Below are 25791 nucleotides of genomic sequence, written 5' to 3' on the forward strand. Positions count from 1 at the left end.
GCTTTGTGTGTTATTTTCTCGATACTACCCCTATTCCTGCACAAGTACAGCCCGGCTCCTCCCAGTAAAGGCGCTTGTGGCCGGTGACACAGGGCTGTGCAGGCAGCAGATGGGCGCGGGAATAGTGTTGTGTAGGGAATGTATAGTTTTTAACACGAGTTTTGGGGTTTATCCCAACTTTTTGGTGGGGTAGAAAAAAAGCGGTTCTTTTACACCATGGACATGACAAAGCTGTGTGGCCTGCAGCTCAGAGGACGAACAGATTTAAATCTTGTTTTACACCCACATTCAGGGTCCTTTTTTGAGAGACCTTCCTTGCTAAGAGATTCCATCAACGGGGCGAGACTGAAGACGCCCTGTTATAGATTTGAGAGGACTCGCGTCTTGTTTTTTGAGGGTAAAAAAAACCCTGAAACAGGACATGCTAGACTTTCTTCATAGGGTTAACAAGGTTAAGGTTGCTGGTGTTTCAGGTTTTAGTCAGGCGGTCGCGGCCCCTAGCGATAGGAAAGGGGATGACTCTTCTTCTTAGATGTCCTGACGTATTTAGGAAGTTGAACACCTTCTTCCAAATTTTCCGCTGCTGGCACTTCAAAGAGACTTGTGCAACATGCAGACACAGCAGCCCACCAGGACTGGAGACCCCTGCCTTAACCAGTCTGACAGACTCTAAATCATTCATTTTTAAAGAGGCCTTGTTTGTCAGTTGTGCAAGGCATGTTCGAAGGTCTTTTCGTTTCTTTCAGTTAGTTCTGCAATTTCCCTCACGGGATCAATAAAATATCTATCAATCAAGGCAACCCTTGTCCTCTGAGGGCTGGAGGACTTCGTTCTGTGTTTCAATGTAGATTACTACAAATTGCCCGTTATTGATCACCAAAACACTTTTCCAAAAAGGACATGACATGCTTTTGGAGTCTGGTCAGGTTTGGTCCAGATTTTATTTTTCTTGTCCATTTTCATAAAGGACATCGGGCCTGCCTTCAGCTCCCGGTATCGTAATCTTCACCTTTTGGTTCCATTCTGCTCTCAGAGGATTGAACCTGTCTGGACAGGGCCTGCGATCTCTCAGCTCTCAGTGTAATTCTGCAGGGTGTCCTTGACTCTCAGCTGTGTGTTTGTCCTATGGCCAATGTGAGACATGGAGTTTAAATCACTAGGCTGCCTCACTGCTTTTTATTATCCATAGACGATACATTGCTTTAAATGAAACAGTATGTTTAATTTTGTCCAGCGTTTGCATTGCCCTTCTGCTTTGTTCTACCCTTATTTTATTTGTAAAATTAAATTGCTGTGACACACCGAAAGTACATTTTATGAAAGCCATTAACGTAGCTTGAGTTGAATAAGCGCGTTTGCTAATAATACACATAAGGTACAGAAAATTATTGGAATTTAGGGTATTTAATTGAGGTAGTTAAAAACTACGGAGTCTAAATATATTCTAAAACTGTCATGATTTTCTGAGATCTGTTCCTAAAATACTGCATCTACCATCAGCCATCGAAGAACTTGTGTTCAACTGTGCAGATCTGCGCAAGGCTGCAGGAATCGACGACATAAGACCGCGACATCTGCGGCTCCCCCGCGCCGGCCACGAAGAGCCGGAAACACCCGAAATATTCCGAGGACCGACGAGAGGAAGCGGAGTCGCTTGCTTTAGAGCGGTTGTGTCTGTTAAACCAAGGCTGAAGCAATGCCGATCTAAAGATAAGCGAGTAATATTTCAAAACGACATTGAATACATTGAAATACCGCTTTAAAACTATCATGGAGATTGGAACGGAGATAAGCAAGAAAATAAGGGTAAATTCATTCATTGTCTTTCATTTTAAAACGTCCTAAATAGTGAGCCGGGGCGCTCGGGGCCTTGTTTACGATGTGTGTTTCTTTCAGGAGATTTCAGTGGAAACGCTTGCTTAAGTTAGACTGGCTTAAAACAAAAGCCGTCACTCTCATTCTGAGATTTCTAACTAAATCTCCAAACAAAATACCTTGCAATAACAAAAACATTGTTATTGCTTCCGTGCTTAGTATGTGATGTGTTCCTAGGTGTAGCTACCATCTGCTACGTACGGTTTTTGTTTTTTCGCTGAAAGGTATAAAACGCCATTTCCGAACTTGTGCTTTAATGCTTTTCAATAAAATAATGATGGAAATACTGTATTCGAAGACACCGTTTTAGAATGAAGTTAAGGATTGTTTCATAGTATCTCCTCGAAAGATTTGGATCAGAGGTGAATCTGTAATTAACTGAGCAGAACCTTTGGGGTCAAATATTGTTTCGAGTTCATTTCTACACGCTTGATGCCCGATTGAAAAGCGACAATTGCACTCCCCTCTTTTTCGAGAGAAACGGAAATGAATTATTTAATTAATCATCAGTTTATTTATGCTGTTTTCCAGGCTGCAATTAAGGGGAAGTTGCAGGAACTGGGCGCTTATGTGGGTAAGTTAGACTTTTATTAGAAGGGAAATAAACTTTTTCCAAGTTATTTTACTAAATCGCATACTGCTTTTTCCCCCCACAAGATCAATTACCGTTCTCGCTGTCTGAGTCTTTTCATTCTTATATGTGGTGTATCATTTAGTAGAATTGGATGACACTAGTGTTTAGTAGGGGTGGTGCTCAAACTGCTAAACAAGGTCTCTTTATTTGTGTTCATTAGATGAAGAACTTCCCGATTACATCATGGTTATGGTGGCTAATAAGAAGAATGCCCAACAGATGGCGGATGATCTCTCTCTGTTCCTTGGGAACAACACCATCAAATTCACCATTTGGTAGGTTTGTGAGCAGTTTTATGTCGGCGTTCTTGTCCAGAATTGTGGATTTCATTCATTCATTGACTCATACTCATGTCGGTTCTCCTGTAGGAGCTTTGGCTTATGTCAGGTGAAACAGTCATTCCCTTATCCTCTCTTCCAGGTTACACGGTGTTCTAGAAAAACTGCGATCAGTTGCTGTTGGTAAGTAAGAAATAAAATAATTCCCAGCTCCCAACCCCTCACCAATTACTCCTTTTCATTCACATTTTAGGTTTCACATTAGCTTGAATTCTTAACAGTTGAGAAGCTCACACCATTGACAAAAAAAACGAAATCTGTTTTTTTTACCAGATATTTTAAATGTATTGCATTTGCTATATCCCCCTGCATCTCACAACTAGCAGCCCACTGAAGCTCAGCAGGTGTGAGCCTGGCCAGAACCTAGCTCGAAGACCTCCTGGGAAAGCTAAGGTTGCTGCTGGAAGAGATGTTAGTGTTACCAGTAGGGGACGCTCACCCTGTTGCCCCCGTACAGTGATGGGGACACTATACTGTTAAACAAGGCTCCGTCCTTCGGATGAGACGTAAAACTGAGGTCCTGACCTGTGGTCATTAAAAATCCCAGGGCGTTTCTCTCAAAGAGTAGGGATGTTATCCTCATGTCCTGGCCAAATTTCCCATTGGCATTTACCAATTGTGGCCTCCTAATAATCCCCATTTATGAATTGGCTTCATCACTCTGTTCTCCTCCCCACTGAGAGCTGATGTGTGGGGAGAGTACTGGTGCACTATATCTGTCAGCGCATCATCCAGGTGGGGCTGTACATTGGTGGGGATCCCCATTGCCTGTGCTATATGTGTGTGAGGAATGTGGCGAAGTGGTGGCCCTGTGGCTAAGGATCAGCACCTGTGGCTGGAAGGTTGCCGGTTCAAATCCCACGGCCGTCAGAGGAATCCTTCTCTTTTGGGCCCCTGAGCAAGGCCCTTAAGCCCGGCTGCGCCAGGCGTGCTGTATAAATGGCTGACCCTGCGCTCTGACCCCAAGCTTCTCTCTCCCAGTCTGTGTGCCTGTGTGTCTCATGGAGAGCAAGCTGGGGTGTGCGAAAAGACAAATTCCTAATGTAAGAAATTGTATAGGGCTAATAAAGTGATCTTTTCTTATTATTAATACTGCGGAAACTATGTAATCTACAGTAAAATTAACAGTGCCAGTCTAATCAGATTTATAGTTTAGTTTTAAAAGGAGGAGGTGTATTCTTCCTGTGCGGAGCTGACTTGCGGTTCGTCTTGTTTCTCGTGCGAGCAGAGCCCTCGGTCCTGAAGCCACAGCTCGCCTGCACGGACGCCAGCGCCGAGCTGCTGGCGGGGAAGGGCAGGCCGCCCTGCGGCGGGAGCGCCAACCGGCGGGACGAGGAGCCGCGGGGCCTGGCCGTGTCCAGCTCTCGCGCAGACCGCACGGACTCCTGGGTGTCCACCAGCTCTTCCCAGGAGCACCAGGTCTCCAGCGGCAGGTAGGAGGAGCCTAACGTGTCCTTGTGTAGGAAGAAGAGAGAGGTTATCTCCTCGCCAGACTGTGAAGACCTGGCTTTACAGAGCTGCTTCAGGGGTCAAATTAAATTAAGCTTTCTTAGTACTTTTAGTAGGGGTGCTAATACTATCACTTAGTCTTCATCTGTTTCAGTCTCTATTTTTTCGGTCTTAACTGTAATAGATGTTGTCTCTTTTCTTTTCCTTTCAGCATGGAATAGATTCAGGAAGACTAGAACATATTCCGTTCAAGCGCAGTGTATGCTAAGCTGTGTTTTATGCGCTGCATGTGTGGAATGACTTGCCTCGTTAGGGGATTTTATTGCACTCCGGAATGAACCATGCAAAGTCAGACGCCGCCAATTTCATGTCCCCGTTACAGGAGGTCGACGGAGAGGAATGTCCCGCGTTTGATGTCAACGGTGAAGCCCCTCGTAGAGCCCTTGTCTGAAGAGGCCATTATTGACATCAAGCCTGAGCCTGACGATGACCTCATCGATGAGGACCTGAGGTTTGCGGGAGACGCGGCTTCCTCCGCGGGCCTGCGGAAGAGACCCCTGGTCACCTTGACCTACAGCTCTGGTCGACCCACAGCAGAGCCTTCCAGGCCTCCGCCGGGCAGCCAGCAATCTGCCAGCATGTCGGACAGCAGCTCGCAGCCTGCCGGTCGAGCAGACGAAGGCAGGCCGTGCAGCTACAGGCCTGCAGAGGCGCTTGGACCCACAGAAACATCCCTAGGACTCTACAGCAGGCTGCAGGACAGCAGTGGACAGAGCATCAGATCAGCCAAGTTACACATCAACAGAGCTCCCAGAGAAGTGAGTAGGAGTTATTGAGAAATACCTATTGCAAGAATTTGTTTCCCCTTCTAAAGCTCAGACTGAGCCATATAAGTTTGTCCTGGTAATGGCTTCTTTTTCTCTGTGTGCTATGAAGCATATAACTAATTTTCTTGTCTCTAACTTAGGATTTTTTTACATTACGGTTTTTCTTTTTATTTTTTTTCGGAGAAGGGGGCATAGTATGATAACTGAATTAACTGGTATTTTAAAAGTTGGTTTCCCCATTGAGAAACCTGTCTGTTACATCTTCTGTTCACGCCAGTGGGTGCAGTGGGTTGAGTCAGCGGGCAGTAAGAAGGATTTACTTCCCTGGTCTTTCTAAAGGAGGACATGTCTTGGAAGAGGAAGGCTCCGGTGGTGAGCTCTATTGTCCGAGTGAGTAAGACCGCGGAGGAAGACCTGGACAGCGATGAGCAAGAGGAAGAGGAAGAAGAGAACTATGGTGCACGGAGTGGCGGCCTCTCCAGCAGCGTCTCCCTGCCTTCTAAACCCGAGCGAAGGTGCTGCATGCCTCGCCACTACTTGCACAGGGCTTGGACCCGGCTTGCTGTCTTTCTGAGATCCGAACACTAATAGATCTGTACAGCACAGTTCATTCACTCATCCCCGTTCCTTTGCATGAAACATAAAACATCACACACCTCTGGGGTTGCTTGTGAGTACTGGAGACCCTTGTCTCATGAATCCATTCACGAGGATCACAAACATCTGTGTTATCCTCCATTACTACACAATATTCGTTTCTCTCCATGTGCTGTGCAATGTAAGATTATACGTATATTTGCGTGTAGAAAACATACTAGAGCCAGTGTGAGCTTCAGTTTGGCCACTGAAGAGTCTGCCTTGAGCAGTTCTTCTAGCTATCCTAGCCCACCTGGTTTGAAGCGAACTGTGGGGTCTAAAGCTGTGTTTCTGTTTTATTTCAGGCCTACTCTTCCACCCTCAAAGCAAGCAAATAAGAATCTGATTTTAAAAGCCATTTCTGAGGCCCAGGAGTCTGTCTCTAAAACGACTAATTATCCTACAGGTAACAGATATGATGTGTATACTGTGTGTTCTAGGCAACCGAGGTTCAGAAAGCTTCTGTTTCATTGCAGAATTATAGAGAAACTGCAGTGTGCAGTAATTATTAGGACAACTAAAAAATGATTTTGCGGTCTTTGAACCATGTTCATGTAACCCTTAGCCAAAGCACCAGTGTGTAAGGGATTGTACCACAGATATGTGCTTTCCTTCTATGACTTTATACACCGCCATCTGTGGCACCACCATCCCTGTACCTCAAATGAGCAAACTAAATGCCCCAGGTTCAAGTTTGAAGGGCATCTCTCTATCTGGCATTGGGATGTTTTGTGTCATTCCTCTCGGAAAGAAACGAACATGAAACCCAAAATTAGACCCAAACTCTGGTTATCTGTAACGAGTCAGGTCCTTTGACCAGCCTTTTTCTGCTGTTGCTCCATCCTGTTGCAGCAGCAGCCCCCCAGAGGCAGATGGTCCCTGTAGCCCCCCGGACTCGCTCTGCCAGTGAAGACATGGGTGCAGCTGTCCAGCAGGTCCAGGAGTCCCTTCGGTCTGCGGAGTTCTCACTCCAGACACGAGCCCCCATGGAAACCGTTTCAGAGAGACGGCCAGGTTGGTGGTCTTGACTTCTTAAATATCTTCTCCCGCATTAACCTCCAACACTTACCTGCGGGATTCCAGTGCCCGGTAATTCAGATGAACATGGCTGCTCATCATTGTTACCCAGCATTCCTTTTCGTTTGATAAAAACTAAAATGGCGGAAGATATAGGCACCAGGGACTTTTCTTGGGTTTGCTGTGGTCTCAAGAGTTTACAGTACATTCCACTTAGTTTTACTTGCTTTACAAGATCCTTTGATCTTCTAGTGCAGACAAGGTCTTTGGGTTCCCGGCTTCAGCCTGACACACAAGAAGAAAGTCTGAGAAGACTTCAAGGTCAGTGATGAGAATTGATCATACCAGGGAGGGAGCTTTATATGCATTGAGCTGCATCGTATAACAAACAAACTGGTCTTTTTCTTAATTTGTGTACATATAGGTTATTAATTTGTGCCGTTGGTTGCTTGCAGTGTAAAGCAAGACCTTTTCTTAGATGATTGAACACTTGTGTTTGATAAGACATGAGGATTGCATGTGTATGGTGCTGATGGCTGTGTTTGTGCACCAGCTGGGGTGTCTGAGATGTCAGCGGTGAAGCCCAATGACACCCGCTCCTTCATCTTGAAGAGGTCTCAGCTCGAAGATGTGGGGTCAGTCAGGAGCAGGCTTGGCACCTTGGTGCCTGTGGAGTTCAAAGAGGTGTCCACTAGCGTGGCGCAGACGAGGTATTTACAACTCTGAGATTTTGAGTTTTCACTGAATGCAGTTAAATACTTGCACAGAAAGCAAAATGCAATACATGGCTGTCAACTTGAATCACAGTGGTTCTGCTCTTGGAAACACCTGGTGTACACTAAATGTCTTTTTTTAATGAAAATGTTTTAGGCTTTGTTTTGGAATTTTGTTAAAGCAATTTGAATATGTGAAATGAAAAACCTGGTTTATGCAATTACAAGGTATAAATGACTCGTATTTATTTTTGAGAGACCTTGCTATTGAGCTGATACTGCTGTATAACAGTGGTGATCTTTTCATCCACTCTTGTGCACTCCTTGTACTTTTTTCTTCCTACTGCAGGGATGCATCTGAGCCTAGACACTGTCCGAGCCCTAAATTTATTGTGACATTGGACGGGGTTCCCAGTCCCCAGGGATACATGGACGAGGAGGACAGGGACGCCGAGGACACTGTCTTAAAGGAAAATGTAAAAATAATTAAGAGCAAGTTGTCAGCGAGACAACTGGATAGGAAACCCAAGATGAATGTGCACCAGCGACTTGAACGTGAATTGGATTATTCTGATGGTAAAAATAACTATCTTTATCCACCATAACTATTTTACCATTTGAGAATATTAGGAATATAAATACGAATAGTTCTATGTCTAGAGGAATCTTAATTTAAAGATTATTGAAATGATGTCATGTACATGTGTCATGAATAGTAATTGTAACTTGTATAGATTTCTTAGCTTTTTTGTTAGTTCCACTTAAATAATTATACTCTTTTAATAAGAGGTGTTAGCATCCCGTACACAAACGGCATAATTGCAGACATCATTTACATTTCCTTTTAAATATACATTGAGCATCGTAAGCATATCTTTATCTGTGTAACATTTGTATATATAAAGAATAACTTTCTTATCGATCACCGGCGGTTTAATGTTTACCCACCCGATTTAGAGTCACCAGTTTTGTGTTTTTCGTGTCTGGGCTGTGAACCCTGCAGCCGCACACGGGAAAAGGAGGAAGTGTAGACACTCCTCTGACCCGCCCACCTTCAGGCCACTCCACTTGTAGCACCTTGCTGGCTGTCCAGCCCCTTGCAGGAGGCTCAGCCCTTAATGGAGGAGAGGAGAATCCCTCTGGAACAACACCTCGACTGTGGAAGAATTCTTGAAGCCACAGGGGTCTTGGAATCCGAGAGTCCTGGCTGACTATTCCCATCTTACCCTGGTTACAGTCGGCCAGTGACTTGACTAGACACCGAGATGATCGAACCTAACCTCCATAGGGGCGAGAGCCTTCACCAGTGGAGACAACTTGGAAGCCTGTTTAAATGACCTCTCCACGTAGAGATAAGGTCGTTTTTGTGCCTTTTCAAAATGTTGTCAAAATTTCTCTGTAGATGAAGGGGAAACGGATGTCGTCCCCATTAAACGGCAGAAGGTCCTGGAACGTTGCAAGTATTGGCCAGTCTGCAAAAGCGGGGCTGAGTGTGTGTACCATCACCCCACCACATTGTGCAAGTAAGCTGGAGAGTAAAGCCATACCCCGATTGTCGTGCTCTTGCTAGTACTTGGCCTGATCTTTCCAACACACAGTTGTTTTTTCCAGATATGTAACTCCATTATCAATTAATACTTTCATAGGTTATTTTCAGTTAATGCTTTCAAAAATATGTTTATTAAAGTGTTTTAATATTAATTTACTAAGCCTTCATGGTATGCCTTTGCTTCAGAAATGTAGATCAACTAAACAAAACCACAAAAGGCACTTTCTGCTTTAAAACTGGCTTTAAAATTCAAAAATGGCTTTCTACATACTCTGGAATGCTTTTAGGACGTAAAACCCAAATATACATGAGGAATTAGTCTTAACATCTTATGATTCATTTTTTTCTACTCTTTTATCCTTTGCAGAACCTTTCCCAGTTGCAAGTTTGGTGACAAATGTTTATTTGTTCATCCAAATTGTAAATATGATGCCAAGTGCACCAAAGCAGACTGTCCGTATACTCATGCCAGCAGGAGAGGCCCAGCTCTGCCAGTGAAGCCAGGTAAGATTATTCTTTGCTTGGGGAGGCTTTAGATTAAAGGGCCAAACCCTTGACTCATGGGGCTCAGATTATTTTAGAATTAAAAAAACACCCCCTGTCATCAGTCAGAATCTCTGTTAGCTTTGAATCTTAGTTTGCTTTTGACTTTTACAGGTGTGAGAACGGTTCGTTATTATTTGTACTCTTGCAAAGCTCATGGTCTCTCTTCTCGGTTTATGTTGCTCGAAATGCAAAGAGAAATTCTGTATGAATGGCCGAGCGTCTCTTGTTTTTCAGTGCCTCAGTCATCTGGCAACATCTGTCGTTTTTTCCCGGACTGCAGGAAGTTGGATTGCCAGTTTTACCACCCTAAAGTAAGAAATGTTTTACCCTATAAGAATTTCTATGTTCCTCTGTAAGGTGGAGAACTCTTCTACATGGTACCAAATGTTGCCCCTGTAATTTATTTTCTTGATTTTGCAGCCATGTCGATTTACAACCCAGTGTAAACGTCCAGACTGTAATTTTTACCATCCATCTGTTTCATTACCTCCAAGACACGCACTGAAATGGACAAAAGCCCAAAACAGGTATTTCACTTTTTAATCTGCTTTGTAGATGATTAACCTCAGGCCATTTTAAAAATGCATAATCTCAACAATTGTGACTGTAAAAAAAGAACATTGACACTTTCCCAATTGCCAGTAACTTTAGGTCAGTTCATTAAAGAATATCTCATCATTTCCACTACCAGACGTATTATCAAATTTGTTGATTTGAACTTTACTTTATTCTATACTTACATATTTATCTTTTTCTTCCCATCAGTTAAAGATCATGTGGCATGGACAGTCCTCCCTCGACAACAGCGCTGAAGAAAACGTGGTTTCTGAATTTTTGTTTATTTCTAATTTCATTCTGGGTCCCAGGTTTTTAGCATAAAAAGATTCCAAACTTTGTGATCTGTTTTTTTTTTAAAGAAGATTTATCCGTTTTTGTAAACTAAATTCTCAAAAACGTGCATTATAACTGTACTGTATAGAAGTTGACTTCTGTTTTCAGTCACTTTGTCATGTTGCTTCATTGAAGGTCTTATGACTTTTCCAAGCGCCTGAAGTGTTTTCTTTAACCATAATTATATGAATTGACTCATTGACTTCCCCGCACTACAAGTGGTTTCAGCAATATTAAACTTTGAACTTTTCCTTTTAAAAATAATCTAAAAAAAATATCCGAAAATGATTTATTAAAATTTTTTTAAGAAACATTTCACAAAAAATATACAAAAGAATGTCTTTACAAATTATACATATTGATATCAGGAAAACTAATATTCAGTAGCACTGAACCTTGTACCTATGAAACTTATGTACAAAATAATGATAATCAGGAAAAAAACATTTTTGCACTTAGACGGATTCTCAGTTCAGTAAGACATTCCTGTTGAGCAAGATTAGAGCTGTTATGGTTTTTTGTGTAAAAAATAGCTACAGTACAATACCTCAGTTTTCCATTGATATGATTTTAGAAAACGTTTTAGCAGCACACTTAAAATAGTGATCCAGGGAGAAGGAAAACAAGTGCAGTAAAAGCCAAAGTTCTGATTTTTTTTTTCTTTTGGTTCAAAGGGATTGTCTGTTCTTAGTTCATTAAAGCCATGCGCGCGCCCACACAAACAGACACGCACATACACACACAGTGAATATGTACATAGGTATCAGATCATTTGCACAAGTCAGTGCTACGTTATGGTTGACAGGATCACATTTTTAAGTTATTAACACAATATTCTTGGGTTAAAATGGTAAACAGCACAATTACGTTAACAAACCATCAGGGTTACCACAGTGATTGGTACAAGTATATAGTGCATAGTATGCTTTGGCATGCTGACATCCAGGACATAATTCGGATGGTACATTCAGGAAGAAGGCCTCGGGATACTTTATTTTCCTCATTCAAACACTCATTAGCAAACAAAAAATCTCAAAATATAAAAACCAACCTGAAATGTTTCACCTAAGCCTTACAGATGTTCCAAAAAAGAAAACAGTTCATTTAAGGCTCAACATGTTTGCTACACCTATGAAAAATGGCATTTTACAATCTGCATCTATCTCACTGGTACAATCCTGCCCCCCAAAAAATATCAAAAACTTTAAAGAAAACTTTTTTTTAATTAAAAGAAGGTGAAGCTGGTGGCTATTTTAGAGTCCTCATGATTGAATGAAAGGCTCTCCTTGTGTACCACAGAAAAAGAAGGTTGTGTCTGATGCACAGGAATTGGGTTCATGGAGGTGTACTGTATGTTGTAGCATCTCAGACACACACCTCTCGTACCTTTTTTTGAAAAAGTGGATCTTGGGCAGTGAGTAAGTTGAGTTACATTGTTCTAGCTGCCAGACTCTCATTTGCCTTTTTTAAAAAAAAAAAACCATGCAGTTGTCCTGAAGGAGGACGTCTCTCACAGCTCCCCTCCTCCTGGGTCATGCTGACATCTCCCCATGCTGCCCCTGTGCAAGGACCGCCTTCAGTGAGGAGCATGGACACATCTCCACACAAACAGGCTGCAGACAGGAGCAGAGGGCACAGGGGACAGGAGTTAGAAACAGCAGGGTCCCTACGGCGTGCCCACTCTGAACGCTTTGGGTGAGGGTTAAAAAGGAAAGGGCTTTTGTTTTGGTGGGATACCATTGATTGAAACAGAAGTACGGGCACTCTACGAATCGACACTTTACCTGCGATCATCGCCACCGGCACTGATCACGTACCGGTCCCCACACGCAAATCGGATATTTGTCACATGAGCGGAATGACCAAGAAACCTTTTGTGTTTAGCCTGTAGGAACATGAAACCAGTCTGTAAATATTGTACGTGCACAGTGCAGAAAGCAACCCAAGAGCTGACAGGCTGGAAAGGGAGGGAACACAGGAGGAAAAAATATTTTTTGCAATGCTAGCTCTAAACTAAATTTATGTTAATACTGATTCATGGTAAAAGTAAATTTTAACAGTACACATGTATAACAGTGGTGAAAACAACTGCAAATATCATTTACTCAAAATCAGTATCGAAACAGTGATCTAAAAACCCCTACAATGTAATAACTGGTATAGAGAGTAACATTTTTAGTCTTCCTTATTTATAAAAACAAATACACTAATAGTGCTAAAATCTTAAGTTCCACATATACAATATACAGTATTTCATTTACTTAAGTTACAACAAAGCAAGGAGGAAACCTAATAGCAAAAAAAAAAGTCCATATCCTGAACACTAATGTTTAATACTGTTTTTAGACATTCTTTTACTGAGGTAAAGTTATCAGCATAATTCACAAAGAAAACACAACCAGTGTATCATAAACAGATTATACTTACAAACTTTTCTGGACATGGAAAGTCAAACAGCTTTACCATTCCGAAGTCATCGCCTGTGACGATGTTGAGACCAGAGTGCGAGACACAGGCACAGGTGACGTCGGCTTTATCAGTATTGCGGGACCAGATCCCCACCACCTCGTCACCCAGGACACTGGGAACCAGCAGAGCAGTGAGTGGTCAGTCAGAGCGCAAGTACAGCTTTCTGTTGCTGTTGGCAGCTTTTACAACAAGTGAAATGATCGACACACAATGCGTAGTGTAAAAGATACACTGTATAATACTGTACATGTTATATATAATCTATATACTGTGTATGTTATATACAATACATAAAGTAATCGATACGCTATATAAGTAATATATAATAAGCAGTAATTGATACATTATATAATACACGGTATAGATTATATATCACATATAACATATAGTATACACAATTCACTGAGTAATTGAAACACTATATAATGTTATAAATGTAATACACATATATGATATGTAATACTCAATATGTAGTGTGATTGATACACTACAAGGCCATGGCTGCCCATCTTCTTTCCTGGCCTTGGATTAGACACAATCTAAAAATGTTTTTTTTCCCCCAACAAGACACTCTTGCAAATCTTAGGAGATACAAATTAGCAAGCTACTTAAGCACATTTCTTGTTTAATGGAAGGTATAGGGAGATCCTTCAGGAAAAAAAAAAAACACGAACAGCATGTAGCAGTCTCAAACCAGCTCTGTCTGCTTTTGAGTTCATGACGCAGGACATGGTTTAATCAGACGCCCCTTCGCACACAGATGGTTAATGAAGGTGGCTCTCCAGGACCAGATAAGGCAACCTCTTAATATGCTAGCCTCAAAAGAGGCTAAGAGTTGGGTATATTTGTAAGGAGCGAAATATCTGTCTGAGTTGGTAGTTGGGGGTGGCACTCAGAAAATGGCTTCTTAAAGGCATTTTTCTAAATCACTCAAACGGTTATTTTCTATGCTGAAAACAGCAATACTTTGACACAAACAGAGGGGAAAAAACCCTTCCCCCCCAAGCATTTACACATTCACACTCACCTAGTCCATGTAGCCCATGTCAGCCTGTCGATCACTGCCTGCTCTGTAACCTGCTTTCCTGAAGGCACCTCATATACCAGGCGTTTGTAGGCTCCAGTCGACAACTTTAAAGGCAAGAGGAAGAGCAGATCGTGAGCCTGTGACAGGGCAATCTTCCACACAGGCACAGGAAGGTGCCCACTGCGCGGTTTAATTCTATACCTGAACGGGAAGGAAGCGTTCGCTCTGGTTTAGAGATGTAGCCAGGTTTCTAAAACGCTGTGCAATCCTCACTTTAGACTTAGAAATGGCTGAGGTTTAAGTATAAGCAGAATATAGGAAAGGAGATGGTTTTCCATCCAGCAAGTTTAACTGCACAGATAATTAACCTAAACGAAGGCGGCCCGCACGCTGCACCTGAATAAAGTTGCTGTCGGCGGAGAAATCCATCTGCATGACGAAGCTGGGGATGTCTCTGCAGCAGTTGACTCTGTTGAGAGCCGGCCCCAGAGTCAGGTCATAGAAATCCACAGCACTCTCACTGGAGCCCACAGCGAGGTAGCGAGAGTCGGGACTGAACCTAGAGAGACAGCAATTATAACATAACATCACGTCATTAGCCCTATACAATTTCTTGCATTAGCAATTCGTCTTTTTGCATACCCCAGCTTGCTCTCCATGAGACACACAGACAGGGAGAGAGAAGCCTGTGGTCAGAGCGCAGGGTCAGCCATTGTACAGCGCCCCTGGAGCAGCTGGGGTGAAGGGCCTTGCTCAGGGGCCCAACGGAGTAGGATTCCTCTGCTGGCTGAGGGATTTGAACCAGTAATTTGATTACCAGGGTCAGTTCACCGGAAACAGGCAAACCCGACAGCTGCTGTGCTACTGTGTGCTGTACACAAAGCAGTATTCTCACAGGAAGTGACACTGAAATATAAACCAGAGGACACCGCTTGGAGCTGCAGTTTAAAAAGGTTGTGGGGGAGAGTCTCTTGATGCCCAGGCTTTCTTCAAGAAACAGCTGAACAAGGACCATGGCTCTACTAGCTACTAACAGCCAAACGAGCTCCAAAGCCCCCCGAGAGAGTAGTGCAAATCAGAATCCAAATGTACACTAAACTCTTCGTATCTTCTCTTGTCACTTGTATGTTTTTACAAGCACACAGAACACACATCAGAGGGGCTTCCCAATTTAAAAAAATGGTGTTTCTATAGTGCTTTTCATCCCAGAGCACTTTAAAGCACAGAAGTGGGAAACATCTTTCTATTTTCCATTTAAAATACAGCTTTTAGGGGGGCAGTCAGTTCAAGCCCAAAGTCAGGACACTGGGTTTAACACCCCTGCTCTTTGGAAGAGTACCATGGGATCTGTAATGGCCATGTAGTCGGGACCTCGGTTTAAAACCAGGACAGCACCTCTCAGCATCAGTGTCCCTGGTCACCATAGTGGGAAGCAGGTTTGGAAATTCAAATCCAGAAGGGAGAGCGCCACCTACAGGCCCCTCCAACACCACTTACAGTGGAAGACTGCCATTGCCACTCGTCCTTTGGACGGTGTGATTTTTCCTCCGGTTTCTCACCGTATGTCTTGAATGGCGGACCTGCGGTCTCTTTTCTTGCCCCAGATCTTCAGCGAGGTCACGAGGAGGATAATGAACTCCCCGTTCTTCATGCCGATGGCCACCATGTCCCCTTCGGGGCTGTAGCTGACGGTGCGGGCCGCGTGGCCCAGGTTCACTTTGTTGAGCATCTTCTGTTTTGGCAAGGAACACAGAATGCAGAACAATCCGTCACTCATGTCCCATCAGAGCTCGACAAGAACTCCACTAACACTCAACAGGGCGAATCCTCCTCTAAGGAGAACACCCTTAAAGTCCCATAGTATCTGCTTACAGACTGGACCTTGTCATGTTTTCAACATGCAATTTCTCAGGTTTCCTAGATCCGTTAGCTATAAAACAAGTGTTATTCTCCTCCACCTCTAACGATACTAATTCACATATTATATAAAACAGTTTTTACTTCAAGAACCGGACCGAGGCGCCCTGCTTTCCCGTTCTTCACCTCACGCCTCAAGTGACCCCCGGCTCACCTTTTCGGGAATGTCCCAGAGCCGCACGGTGCCGTCCTCGGCCGCAGACAGGAAGACGTCCCGCGTGGGGTGGGTCCCTAGGCCCCAGATGGGCCCGTCCATGTGCCCGTTGACGAGGATGTTGCACACCGCATTCTTCTCCCCGACTTCGATGATCTCTGCATTTCTGGTGCCGACCAAGATTTTGCCCTAAAATCATAACACGTTAAACATGAATGGTATTCTTCCAGCTGGCAGCAGGGACATGTTTAACACGATGTAGAAACCCTTTGATCATGGCCTGGTGAAACCGAAACTGCTCATGCTGGTATTTTAGTGTCTCCCTCTCACTGCACAAGTCTGCCTTCTCAGGAAGCTCTCTCAGGGCTGTCTGTTCCGTGTTTCACAAACGCCAACAGATGCAGACTGCTTATCACGCAGTGAGCCGGACAGCCTGTGAAAGACGCCTTCCTTAGTCGGATTGTCGGGTTTCACTTGGATCAAGGGGACAGAAGGAAACGGGTGGTACAGCGACGCCGGGGTCCCGAATTCAACTCCCTGGCTTGCTGTCTGCGTGGAGTTTGGACGTCTTCCCCTCGTTCGCCTGGGGGTTCCTCCAGGTGCTCAGTTTAAATAAGTGCTGGTGGGTATTCCGGTTTCTGGGAAATCTGGTCCCTGTGTGTGTGTGTTTGCGTGCGTCTGTGTGTGTGTATACCCTGCGATGGGCCGGCATTCCGTCCAGGATGTATCCTGCCTTGGGCCCCTGCTTGCTGGGACAGGCTCCTGCTCCCCTGCGGCCCCGAACTGCATGAAGTGGTAAGACGACGGACGGACTGGAGGGTGGGCGGAAGGAAGCGGGTTTCTGGAGGAAGCGGTCGGGCCTCACCTTGCCCCTGCACACGGAGCGCACGCAGTCGATGATCTGGCCGGTCTCCAGTCGGAAAGCCCGGCATCGCTTTAACTCCTGGTCCCAAAGCTTCAGGGCCCCCCCTTCCTTTGACCTGCAAGAAGCATTGTCCACATTTCCTTCACTTTCCAAATCCCCTTTCCCTCTTTTATTAACTGCAAGCGGAAATACATGAAGCTGGATGGTTAGAAGCACACAGGATCTCAACGCCTTTACCAAACAATACAAATATTCTGTTTTTATACCATCTTAGGACTTGTATCATTTTTGTAACATGAAGTAGGAATTTGCCCTACTTGTAATCCCTTCATACAGGCTGCATGCTATCACAGCGCCAGAGCCCCCAGAGCGGGGAAGCTGGCATCAGGTACTTACGGTCTTTCCTTGCCCCCTGTGACTATCAGCCCGTCTCTCAGCGTGGTGTACATGGTGAAGACTGGGCCCGTGTGCGCTTTGGCCACGATTCGAACTAGAATGTGCTCCTTCCAAACACACACATCCCCACTTATGGTACCTGTAAATGTCAAGTTATTCTGAAAAGAAAACAAACCTGCACTAATCTAGTGACCTAAGGAAAAAAAAAACATTGCAAACAACGGTTCATCCATCATGCTGGAAAGAAAAACAAACATTCAAGTGTGCTACAGGAGACAGATCTCATGGAAGTATGTGACAGCCCTTTCATTTCATAAAACATGGCTGAGGATTTACATGAAGCTTCATCCTGAGGCATTGGAAATTTAACATACGCTCTAAATTAGACTCCAGCTCAGCTGATCCTAAGTGTGTGGTTCACGCATTTGTCTTTCCCCAACATGAATTCCAGTCAGCTTTCTCCAGTCTCCTCACGCTCAAAGGAGCAGAGCTGAATTAATGAGATGGAGATTAATGCCTTTTATGTTTTTGCTATTAAATGACATCTGGATTCACTCCGCGGTGAAGCACCCAGAGCCACTTGAAAGTGAGCAGTGAGTCCCAGTGAAACCCAACTGGTCAGTTCAGTGATATTTCTGGAGATAAATGGTGCCCCTTTACAATAAATTAGACTTATTTTGTGTCCAGAATATCTCATTTATGAAGTGTTTCAAATTGAGAGCTCACACGGAAGACTCCCTTTGATTGTTTTTAAAAATCCTTCTACAACTTTTGAGGGACACAGAAGAAGGACATTTTCCAGCAATGAGGCACAGAAATATAGTCCCTGTTGGTGACTGTTGGTGACTGTTGGTGACTGTTGGTGACTGTTGGTGACTGTTGGTGACTGTTGGTGACTGTTGGTGACTGTTGGTGACTGTTGGTGACTGTTGGTGACTGTTGGTGACTGTTGGTGACTGTGAAAGGAAACCAAAAGTGCTGAACTTACAGCTCCAAACGCCACGGAGAGCATGGTCTGCATCCTGGCCTCTTCGATGGAGCTGAGCACGCCCTTCTTGCTGAGCAGCGCTCGCCCAGCCAGCGTCCAGAAGCGCACGTGCTTAATCCCCACCGACACAAACTGGGTGTCCGAGTCCGGCCTGAACTCCGCCACAAAGATGCGCTGGGTGTGGCCCGCCCGGCTGGCGACCCTGGCACCTGCGGGACACAGACAGACCGCCCGTGAGCTCCACGCGGGCAGCCGGGCCCCCGCCCCCATGTGATCCTCACGCCACCGGCAAGATTTCGGAACGTGTCGGGGCTCAGGCACGGCTTTTCCGCCTCACAGAGCTTTCTGTGCCCAGCAGTTTGAAGACACTCTCAAACCTCTGCATTTCAGGCAGCCTTCTCGGCCGCACGGCACGGGTCAAGCCTCCCGCAGTCTGTCCAGTAGAGCTGTGGCTCTTCTGCACACGCTACTGCAGCGCACATCCTTAACAGCTGAAGGCAGTGCTTCCGACTCAATGCACCTCTGCACTATGCACTTTGTGCATGGTCTACTGTGTTTTTTTTCCAGTACTACATATTTATTGTTCTCTACAATATATGAATTGTTCTGGTTGTTATCATTTATTATGTTCGTCATGTAACGTCCACCTTGTGTCCTGTTGTCTGTTGTCCTGTGTACTGTATGTCCTGAGAGATCAGCGCAATGTACAGGTACAGGTGGCAATGGACTCCCCTGCTCTAGCCCGAGAGACATGGCAGGCCTGCGGAAACTGCAGTTTTCTCCCGTCTGACACTGGGCTCGCCTGCCTTTCCGGTACGGTTTTACCGATCGCTCACGGGCCACACCAGCGGCTCCAGAGCATCGCCAGACCACCGCAGACGCACAGCCAACGACGGCGAATGAGGAGAGCGCAGTGAAGGGGCCCCTTACCTTCCTGCCACTTCCAGATCGTGACGGTGTGCTCCGGGTCGAGCCCCGCAGACAGCAGCAGCTTCCCCGTGGCGCTGAAGCTGACGGAGCAGACGCCCCTGGTGTGGAAGCAGCGCAGCACCGACAGAGTCTGCTTGTTCATGGCGTCCCACACGTGGATGGAGGGAGAGGTGGCTGAGGAGAGGAAGCAGAGCCCCACGGTGACTCAGCCTGTGTCATTCTGATGCTGCTTATCCCCCGACTGCATGGTGATGAGCAGAATTTAACAGCCAAGGCGCAGAGCCCAATCACAGTGAAAGAGTGATGGAGAGCCCGTGTGGTCAGACCGAAGGAAAGCGACCAGAATGCCTTGGGGCCGACGGCTTCTTCTTCGTTCGTCACCTTTATTAGATTACTGGGATAAACTTCCTTACGGACCTTTCCAACAAGCAAATATTTTTACCCCTAAATTGTTCCAGATGTAAAGCTTGCCTGCTGGTGCGCTATTCTTGATTTTTGTCTAATCCTCCCACCCACAAGGGAATAAGGCAGATGGAGGCCTTGTGTATTTTACCACTCATCTGTCAAAACGTCCCTTCACATCTCCTTCCTCTTGCAGTTATCCAGTTAGCGGTTTTTTAGATTAGCAGCAACCGTCTGTGACATGACACATCCTTGTTTCAATGAAAGGAGTGTCAGTAAAAATAAATAGCCAGCAGCTCTATCACCTGCAACTCCCAGCTGGCAGCCCACTGGAGCTCAGCAGGTGTGAGCCTGGCCAGCGCCAGGAGCGGGGACCTCCTGGGAAAGCTAAGGTTGCTGCTGGAAAAGGTGTTAATGGGGCCAGTGAGCTCTCAGTATTAGTGGGGCATTAGGTGTAGTATATACAGTATTGTACAGTATAACTGGGGAAACTCTACTGTACAATGTTGCCATCCTTCGCATGACACATAAAACTGAGATCCCAACTCTTAAAAATCCTAGGGTGTTTCTCAAAAACAGTAGGGTTGTTACCCCGATGTCCTGGCCAAATTTCACCCTGGCCTCTACCTCCTAATAATGACCATCTATGAACTGGATTCATTTATTCAGTGTTTTCCTTCTGTGAGAGTACTGGAGCACTTCGGCTGCCCTTCTGTCTTCCAGATGGGACCTACACATTGGTGGTGGTGGGGGGGAGTCCCCATTTCCTGTAAAGCACTATATAAATGTAAGGATTATTTATTTAAAACCTGAAAACCAAACCCAGTAATAGAAATGCTGTACTGTGGTTGAAAGACTTTTGCATGGCGTCTTTATTCCACTAGGTGGCAGTAGTTTGCAACAAAGTAAGGGAGCAAGAAAAAACCATTACCTGGGTACAGTATGTTGCCAAAACTAAATCTATTATCATTTTGGATTGTGGCAAAGCGCTATATGAAAATAACCTACCAGAAGTTGCATTCTGTTGTTGTGTAATGAGGATTTTGCAGTGTTTAGAGCTCTGGACTCAGAACTAGCAGGTTCTGGGTTCAAGTGCTGGGTAGGTCAAGACTATTTGTACTCTTAAGCAAGTGAACTTGTTTGTTTTGCATCAGTTAAAGTTCCAGCTGTGTAGAAACGTAAGATGCTTTGAAAGCATCAGACAAATCATCTAAATTAACAAATCAAACAAAATATCAGGTTTCACACAGGCAGAGAATGCATTAATTAATGTCAAGGAAATTAAATGCATTCAATTTTCATGAGCAAAATGGCTAAGCTTATATGTAATTAGAAATTTAACAACACAGTACCTGACATGTCTGCAGAGTCACCTAAAATTTAAAAATAAAATTGGTTAACATACAGTAAAATCTAAAAAATAACTAAATTTCGCTACACATAGAAGGCTTGTCGAGTCTAAAGGGCTTGTGTGGAAAGCAGATCATGTGTTTAACACTCATTTTTATGTTTTTGTGCAAATATTTAGTGTATAAAATGCGATACTGCAATCTAGTTCAAGACCAAGCAAAAGTTAAAGGATGCAAGATTTGCAAAAAGGGAGAGAGAAAACATCTAGATGTTAAATACTGTATGTCTAAGAGAATTGAAGCACAGAAACTATATCACACTTTAATACCGTAGATCCACTGGTAACTCCTGATGTGTTTCATGCTTCAAAGTACCCACACGGAACTATGCAAAATGTTAGATTTTATTTAATGCCTACAGCATAGGCGCAAGTAAATGTGATTTATTGTTAATTTTTCACAAACATACCTACTTGGCCTGTTGCCACCACGTTTGGGAATTTGGGGTGCTGGTTAATGGTCAGGCACAGAATGTCATCTGTATGCTCCATGTAAAAACTCTGACAAGCTGTGATCAAACATACAAAAGCACCAAATCAAGCAAAAGAACAAAATACGTTAACATGCAGATTAATTATAATGTGCAACAATCATGACTTCTAACAAGAAATTCTTTCCTAAAACAACAATCCATCCATTTTTGAACTGCTGCTTCTGATTCTGGGTCGCAGGGGAGGGGACAGCAAAGCCTATCCCTGCAAGCCACAGGCACAAGCAGAAACAGAATAATTCAGCATTATAGTTACGCTATAGGTATTTTTGTTTTAATTTACAATTCTGTAACGGAATTCAACATGCAAAGGATGTTCTGAAATAGACTTCAAACCTGAACCGGTGAAATAAGAAATCCTTTTTTTTGCTACACAAGTCAGCACATCTCCTCTCAAACGACTAGCAAATTTCAATAGGAAGAAATAACCTCACTCATCCAAGCAGAAAATGCTGACAAGGGTCCTCTTAACCGAGGTAAATAAAAACAAAATTGGGCGTATGTTTCATTCAGACTTGGATGTAAAAGAGGAACCAATTCCAGTAGCTCACTGTGTGAAAGGAAGAAGCCTCCAGCAATTAGAAGCTTCCATTGAGCCTCAGGGGTTATACAGGCGTAATAAACTGCAGGCCACTTCCTCACCTGTAGTCAGACTGAGAACAATCCCCACCGAGGCCGTGTGATATATGATGTCGGCTCCTTCGTTTAAATAGTGGACGTTGTTCCTGCAGTCGTTGCCTCTGTAGCCGAACACCAGCTCCAGCACCAGGTCCTGCGAGGGGGAGGATAGAGGCTACTGAGAGCCCGCCGGAAATCCGGGCCAGACCTGCTGCCGGCTTCCAGACTTCCTCGCCCTTTCCCCAATCCCCAGACGAGAAGCACCATTTCCACTTCGGGACACAACGTTGCTTCTCAAAGCGGGGGTGTATTGGTTATTGTAGGTTTATTTTTTTCCATGAAGAGCTCCTTTTAGTAGATTCACAATCCTTTCACTGTTGTGACGGCCAGCAGCCTTATCACCCTGCAACTGACAACTGGAAACCCACTGGAGCTCAGCAGGTGTGAGCCTGGTCAGTACCTGGACAGGAGACCTCCTGGGAAAAACTAAGGTTGCCAGTAGGGTCAGTAGCGGGCGATAACCTTGCGCTCTGTGGGTCTTAATGGCCCAGTATAGCTATAGGGTTACTATACTGTAAAAAGGCGCCAGTCAGATGAGATGCAAAACCAAGGTCCTGACTCTCTGTAGTCATGAAAAATCCCAGGGTGTTTCTCGAAAAGAGTAGGGGTGTTACCCTGATGTCCTGGCCAAACATCCCATTGGCCTTTACCAATCATAATAATAATCCCCATCTATGAACCGGCTCCATCACCCTGCTCTCCTCCCCACTGAGAGCTGGTGTGTGGTGAGTGTACTGGCGCACTATGGCTGTCGTCGCATCATCCAGGTGGGGCTACACACTGGTGGTAATAATTATACTTCCTGACACTTATATGGCGCTTTTCTGGACACTCCACTCAAAGCACTTTACAGGCTGCACTATACAAGCGTAAGGAATTATTATGCATCATTCTAGTGAACACCAAGAAGCAAGATAGAAAAATCAACACTAAGCTTCCAGTCTGGAGCACATTCTGGGTGTCTGCCACTTGTCCAGTAAGCACGGGCTCGGACGGCTTCACTCACCTCGATGGGGCGCTTCTTCTTACCCACATTGTTGGTCTGCAGCTTCTCAGGTTGCGGCAACGCCCTACTTACAGGGGGTCTGAAACAGAGAACTGTGAATAAGAAGAGCTGGTCTGTCACCCGTTCCAGACTAGAGCAGCCGAGTTCCGAGCTCTCTCTATGCAAGCACAAGGAAAACGGTTGTGCTCTGGAAAGGCAGAATGAATCGCACGAGTCCATCAGAATTGCTTTCACAGTGTTTTGGAATGACTGGAAGGAATCCGTTTAATAAATTACAACTTTGCATGTACGTGTATGATGCTTTTCAGTTCTTTTTACAGTTTTTTAACGTAGGAAACCTGCAGTGACAGACTGCGTCATAGCAGGGTAAAATCTTTACTGCTGCGTGTGTTCACAGCTCTAGGTGATAACAGTATTATTAATCCTTACTGTGTGCAGTGCCTTTCGGGACAGGATCTTAAGGTGTTTTACAACAAAACAAGACTAAAGAAAAACCAACAGATACACCTATACTCAATTAAATTCATTTAATAGTAACAAAACAAATGAAGCAGCACATTAAACAGAATTAAAAGCCCAAGTTTAAAGCAGTTTTGAGAAAGGATCTGAAAGTGCTGAGTGATTTGCAGTATACGACCTGAGCTACAGTGAAACTGCAGTTTGGACATCAAAACCCATTAATCCATATATAATCCACATATACCTAATTAAGGACGTAATTATATAATGCACAGTGTTCAATCTGCCATATATAGAATTTCAATAATATAAATCATCGAGGGCCACTCTATTAAGGACCTGTAATCAAATTGTCATATGCTCAGTTCTCTAAGTTCTAAGCACAGGGTACCTTGTGCAGGCAAGCCACCGTAAAAGATAATTCAGGATTAATTGTATACACGAATGTAAACCACAAAACCCAACCACTCTGTAGGAATATTTTGATCCCAGGGCCCTGGTTGAAGTAACATAACAGCAGGCTTTAATCCAAAGTTCATATCTTCCCCTGAGCTTTATTTAGCCCCAAAATAGCTTCGGCATGTAACTTAGAAACACAAAGCTGACAAGCACAGTGCATCTGAATATCTGACCACCGTTCAAGTTCTAATGTTATAATGCAAAACTAAAAAACCCTGAATGGGGTTTTTGCTATTTTTAGTTTGCAGCAGGAACTAAAAGTCCCATCATACTTAAAATTACAATCACCTGTTCCATAATCCTTACGGCTGTAGCCTACACAACAGAAAATAAGCAGCTACACCATTATGTTCAACTGCTATTTAAAAGCATACCTATTATATTAGGTTCAAATTAACCAGACTTTTTACAAAAGCAAATAACTGTCTGGAAAGTCATTTCCAATCATTCCAGTGGGATTATGTGCATGAAAATGCCTGGTTGAAGCCCTAGGGACCTTTTAACTGTGCCATTCAGCAGGTTCACTTTTTACAGCATCAACAATTCGAAGATCTTAGTAGCCATAGAGCATTACTAATTCATCAAATAATGACTGAACTTTAGACAAGAAGGTAAGAGCTGTGGAGGCGTGTTACATTTTTATTTCTGATGCGATAGCCTATCAGGATGCGTTATCTCACGCTGCAGTGCTGCAGTTCGAGTGTCTGTGGCCCAGTCAGATCCCTCAGACTTCCCATAATGACTACAGGATCACAATTAAGCAGTACATTGAACATTAACATGACATTAAACTGCGTCACTTCGGAAGAAGACCAGATGATGTCATTCTAACACTGAAATAAAGTTATTTCCTCAGACCCTGTATAGCTAAAAGGCTCTGAAAGACCTCTCCCCCTCACTCCCAGCCCCTAATGGCTGCTGCAAGCCTGCCAAATCCACTGAGATCCTGCCTTTCAGACCGCTTGGTCGAAAAAATGTGCAAAGTTGACTGCTATAAGTGCAGGGGGAAGAAACAGTAGGAAAACTGTCAGGTGTAATTAACTTGTGTGAAGGAATCTATGCTTGTTTGCCCCCACAAAAGGATGAGATCCACTGAGAACTGAGTTTTTTTCCTTACGGTTCTAACGGTGAAGGCAAAGGACTATGAAATTCTGCTTACCTGGACCCTCTTCCCAGCAGCAGGCAACAGAAAAGAGAGTTACATGAATACAGTGTCCTGCCTGTTTACACCACAACACAACACTTCCTTCACAGGAGACACAGAACAAAAAACAGTTACATTCTTTGGCTTAAAGCTCAAAGCTGTGCTATTAAATCAGTAGAACTACACCTAATATCAATGCATTTAACACTTATTCCAGTGGTGCTATTACTACTGCTGGAACAGTGTCCTGCATAATGGGGAAATGTGTGTTTCTATGTACTCTTTGTATTGGACTGCTCAATTGAATATAAAATATCTCAATAATAATATTAATAATAATCATCATCATCACGGGAATACCCAGTGAATGCATAGAGTTTCATTGATCATCCAGGAAGATCAATGACTACTTTATAAAGTGCTTTTATTTCTTACCTTACTGTATTACTACAGAGTTGCATATTAAAAATTGCCCCATGAATGAAATTGATTCTTTTCACTTTGTATTAACACTTCTTTAACA

The 25791-nt window shown here is 44.1% G+C and overlaps 2 protein-coding genes across 9 annotated transcripts in view; one reads left to right on the forward strand and one right to left on the reverse strand.

Annotated features, from left to right (window-relative positions):
* Window positions 1–1607: 1607 nt before the first annotated feature.
* zc3h14 (zinc finger CCCH-type containing 14) lies at window positions 1608–10624 on the forward strand. Of its 3 annotated transcripts, none has more exons than XM_015350292.2 (17): window positions 1608–1806; window positions 2407–2449; window positions 2670–2784; window positions 2930–2970; window positions 4076–4280; window positions 4679–5114; window positions 5463–5638; window positions 6065–6165; window positions 6612–6773; window positions 7029–7097; window positions 7330–7486; window positions 7839–8065; window positions 8892–9012; window positions 9406–9542; window positions 9819–9895; window positions 10005–10111; window positions 10350–10624. In XM_015350292.2, exons 1-17 carry the CDS (start codon window positions 1771–1773, stop codon window positions 10351–10353), a joined length of 2214 nt encoding a protein of 737 aa, XP_015205778.1. In that variant the 5' UTR covers window positions 1608–1770; the 3' UTR covers window positions 10354–10624. The 3 variants fall into 3 exon arrangements, with proteins under 3 accessions (XP_015205778.1, XP_015205779.1, XP_015205780.1); XM_015350293.2 differs by having other exon boundaries at window positions 6615–6773; XM_015350294.2 differs by lacking the exon at window positions 7029–7097.
* A 126-nt stretch (window positions 10625–10750) lies between these two features.
* The window catches only part of LOC102690474 (EMAP like 5), a 71974-nt gene continuing 56933 nt past the window's right edge, over window positions 10751–25791 (reverse strand). For 3 of the 6 annotated variants that reach the window (XM_015350287.2, XM_015350284.2, XM_069193157.1), the window contains 15 exons: window positions 23207–23285; window positions 22165–22294; window positions 21442–21540; window positions 20976–20996; window positions 19222–19395; window positions 18292–18500; window positions 17304–17461; window positions 16908–17022; window positions 16043–16231; window positions 15531–15703; window positions 14368–14530; window positions 13972–14075; window positions 12903–13056; window positions 12260–12360; window positions 10751–12088 (listed from right to left, as the gene is read on the reverse strand). In XM_015350287.2, coding sequence (XP_015205773.1) covers window positions 12052–12088; window positions 12260–12360; window positions 12903–13056; window positions 13972–14075; window positions 14368–14530; window positions 15531–15703; window positions 16043–16231; window positions 16908–17022; window positions 17304–17461; window positions 18292–18500; window positions 19222–19395; window positions 20976–20996; window positions 21442–21540; window positions 22165–22294; window positions 23207–23285 — 1906 coding nt within the window. In that variant the 3' untranslated portion in view covers window positions 10751–12051. Of the gene's footprint in view, window positions 12089–12259; window positions 12361–12902; window positions 13057–13971; window positions 14076–14367; window positions 14531–15530; window positions 15704–16042; window positions 16232–16907; window positions 17023–17303; window positions 17462–18291; window positions 18501–19221; window positions 19396–20975; window positions 20997–21441; window positions 21541–22164; window positions 22295–23206; window positions 23286–25283; window positions 25293–25791 lie in introns of those variants that run through there. The other 3 variants (XM_069193156.1, XM_015350283.2, XM_069193158.1) reach the window with 3 other exon arrangements.

Source organism: Lepisosteus oculatus, chromosome 8 (genome assembly GCF_040954835.1).
Source record: "Lepisosteus oculatus isolate fLepOcu1 chromosome 8, fLepOcu1.hap2, whole genome shotgun sequence".
Taxonomy (NCBI): Eukaryota; Metazoa; Chordata; class Actinopteri; order Semionotiformes; family Lepisosteidae; genus Lepisosteus; species Lepisosteus oculatus.

Coding starts and splice junctions, on each gene's coding strand:
- zc3h14 (XM_015350292.2), top strand. CDS start 1,771: ATGGAGATTGGAACGGAGATAAGCAAGAAAATAAGG. Junction 6,774..7,028: donor CGTTTCAGAGAGACGGCCAG/GTTGGTGGTCTT, acceptor TTGATCTTCTAG/TGCAGACAAGGTCTTTGGGT. Junction 9,896..10,004: donor GCCAGTTTTACCACCCTAAA/GTAAGAAATGTT, acceptor TTGATTTTGCAG/CCATGTCGATTTACAACCCA.